Source organism: Cornus florida, unplaced genomic scaffold, assembly GCF_030987335.1.
Source record: "Cornus florida cultivar Cherokee Brave unplaced genomic scaffold, ASM3098733v1 CherokeeBrave_3.0.0_Hap2_Chr03, whole genome shotgun sequence".
Taxonomy (NCBI): Eukaryota; Viridiplantae; Streptophyta; class Magnoliopsida; order Cornales; family Cornaceae; genus Cornus; species Cornus florida.
The window spans coordinates 6765805-6768384 of NW_026775573.1; the positions used below are offsets into that span (position 1 = coordinate 6765805).

Below are 2580 nucleotides of genomic sequence, written 5' to 3' on the forward strand. Positions count from 1 at the left end.
ATATAAATATATATTTATATGTTATATATATGAAATTTGAAATGCAAGTTGGTTGGTCAAGCTTGCATGCATAGATTAATCTGACCAGAGTGAGACCAATCCAAAGGGAGAAGCAAAGAAAGTGATAATTGTGTGTTGTCCAAATAAATGACCCCTATTAAAATCATGGTAATACAATTAATATATACAACTAATTTACGTTTCTGACAGTCTAACTCCATAATCCACAAGCATAAATTTTAATATCTCTTCACCACTATAAATAAGAGAGTCTCTAAGACAATAATCTCAACCCTAAACCATCGATCCAAACCCTAGCCATGACAAGAAAGAAAGTCAAGCTTCAATACATTGTAAATGAAACTGCCAGAAAAGCCACCTTCAAAAAAAGGAAGAAGGGGTTGATGAAGAAGGTGAATGAGCTGAGCACCTTGTGTGGCATCGAGGCGTGTGCCATCATTTTCAGCGAGTATGATTCTGAGCCGGAGGTGTGGCCCTCGCCCCTGGGGGTCCAGCGCGTGCTTTCAAGGTTCGCGAGGATGCCGGAGATGGAGCAGAACAAGAAGATGATGAGCCAGGAGAGCTACATTCGCCACAGGATCGCGAAAGCCGAGGACCAGCTGAGGAAGCTACAGAAGGAGAATCGCCACAAGGAGATGACCTATGTCATGTACCGGTTCCTAGCCGGAGATGCACCGCGGAATCTGAGCATGGTGGACTTGAACGACGTGGGCTGGTTGCTTGATCAGAATATCAAAGATATTCAAGCCAAGATTGAGGCTGTTAAGAGAGAACAAAATGCGTCCCATGGAAGGACGGCTGTGGTGAATGAGGCGACGACCAGGACGAGCAGAGACGATGATCAGAGTGGTGTTGCAGAAGGGATGAGTGTGGCTGCAGCTGCAGATTGGAGCATGATGACTCCTGTGCAGGACTATCAGTGGTACATGGATCTGCTGAGGCCTGATGTGCACTCTGGTGTGGATGAAACTTTGCTCCCAATTGCTCCCAACAATACTTGTCTGGGGCCTAATTACTCCATGTTTCCTTGAGATATTTGTGTGTTTCAATTTTTGATGTGATGTGTAGCTATTTTATCTTTTTTTCCCTTTTAGTGTTTTCTTTTTTTTTTTTTTTTTTTCTTTTTGGTTTGTTCAATGATTTTCTCTTGTTTGATCTATGTTCACATTTCTTGTTTTTCTCTTGTTTAATCATTATGTTTCTTTTTCTATATATATATTATCTACTGTTTTCCAAATGATTGATGTTCAATTTTTTTTTTTCTTTTTTCCAAATCATGAAAAATAATCGGCTAGCTCACTAGTACACTCAAAATTATGTTCAAACTTGATCGCATGTCAAATCGATTTAAAGGAAAGAGAGAAAATAAATATATGAGTAGTCGTGCATTAATAAACATTATGTGTGTTCAAACCTGATTGCTTATTAAATCGATTTAAAGAAAATAAATATATGAGTAGTTGTGCATCAATAATCATTGTGCGTCTTCAAACTTGATCGTCTATCAAATCAATTTAAAGAAAAGAAAGAAATAAATATATGAACCAACGGGCAGTGATTTAGCGGTATCAACCTTTTACCTCTCAAAAGGAGGTCAGGATTCAAGTCTCAAAAAGAGACAAGTGTGTGTGAGTACCAACTAGAAAATAAATAAATATATGAATATTCGTGCATGAATAAATTATCATGTTTAAATTCAAACCTTATATGAATAGTCGTGCATGAGCTAGCTAGTAATACATGCATGAACATGAGCGACCTCATCGGGCAAATTTAACATGGAGTATCTCTTTAATCTTTGAAAATTATGTATAAAATTAATTTTTGAGGTCTAAACTAATTTTAATACAAAATCTTGAGTTACACCATCTAATTTTGCACGCGTAAAAGATTTTGACATAGATCGCCACACAATCACGATAATGAATTGAGTTGTCATAAAATGAATTAAGTTGCGTTTCTAAACAAGGCAAGTTAGTTTTTTCCGTTAAGTACGGACAAGTTTTAATACCGGTTTTTTCCCGGTAAGTATGGACAAGTTTTAATACTGATTTCTTTTTCGGTAAGTATACGGACAAGTTTTAATACTGAATTCTTTTTCGATAAGTATACGGACAAGTTGTAATACGAGGAAACTAATATTCTGCTTGATAGAGAGGAAGGAGTTGGAGGGAAGATAAGAATGAAGAAACAAATATTCTTCGTTCGGTAGAGATGAGGCAAAAAGAGAAGAGAAAAGATGATGGATGGAGGGTGGAGGGAAGATAATTAAGAAGGAAAAACATTCTTCGTTTGGCAGAGAGAAAGCAATAAAAGAAGAGAAAAGATGATTGATGAGTCATCATTTCTCCTTCACAAATTTTTATCCCTCTAAATATGGATGGAAGACGCAAAGAAGAAAGACAAGGTTATTCTAAAAGTTTTTAAATTACAAAACTTCCTTTATAATTAACACTCTATTTTCCCTTCTCACCTAAAAAAAAAAGAAAAAGAAAAAAGAAATTTATTATCTTATTCTCTGGTCTTCCATTCAATCAAACAAAAAGAGAAATTAAGGGA

The 2580-nt window shown here is 36.2% G+C and overlaps 1 protein-coding gene across 1 annotated transcript; it reads left to right on the forward strand.

The window, feature by feature from the left end:
- The first annotated feature begins 320 nt into the window (after positions 1–320).
- LOC132301005 (agamous-like MADS-box protein AGL80) lies at positions 321–1052 on the forward strand. The gene has a single exon (XM_059798303.1). The coding sequence runs from the start codon at positions 321–323 to the stop codon at positions 1050–1052; it is 732 nt and encodes a 243-aa protein (XP_059654286.1).
- Positions 1053–2580: the final 1528 nt, after the last annotated feature.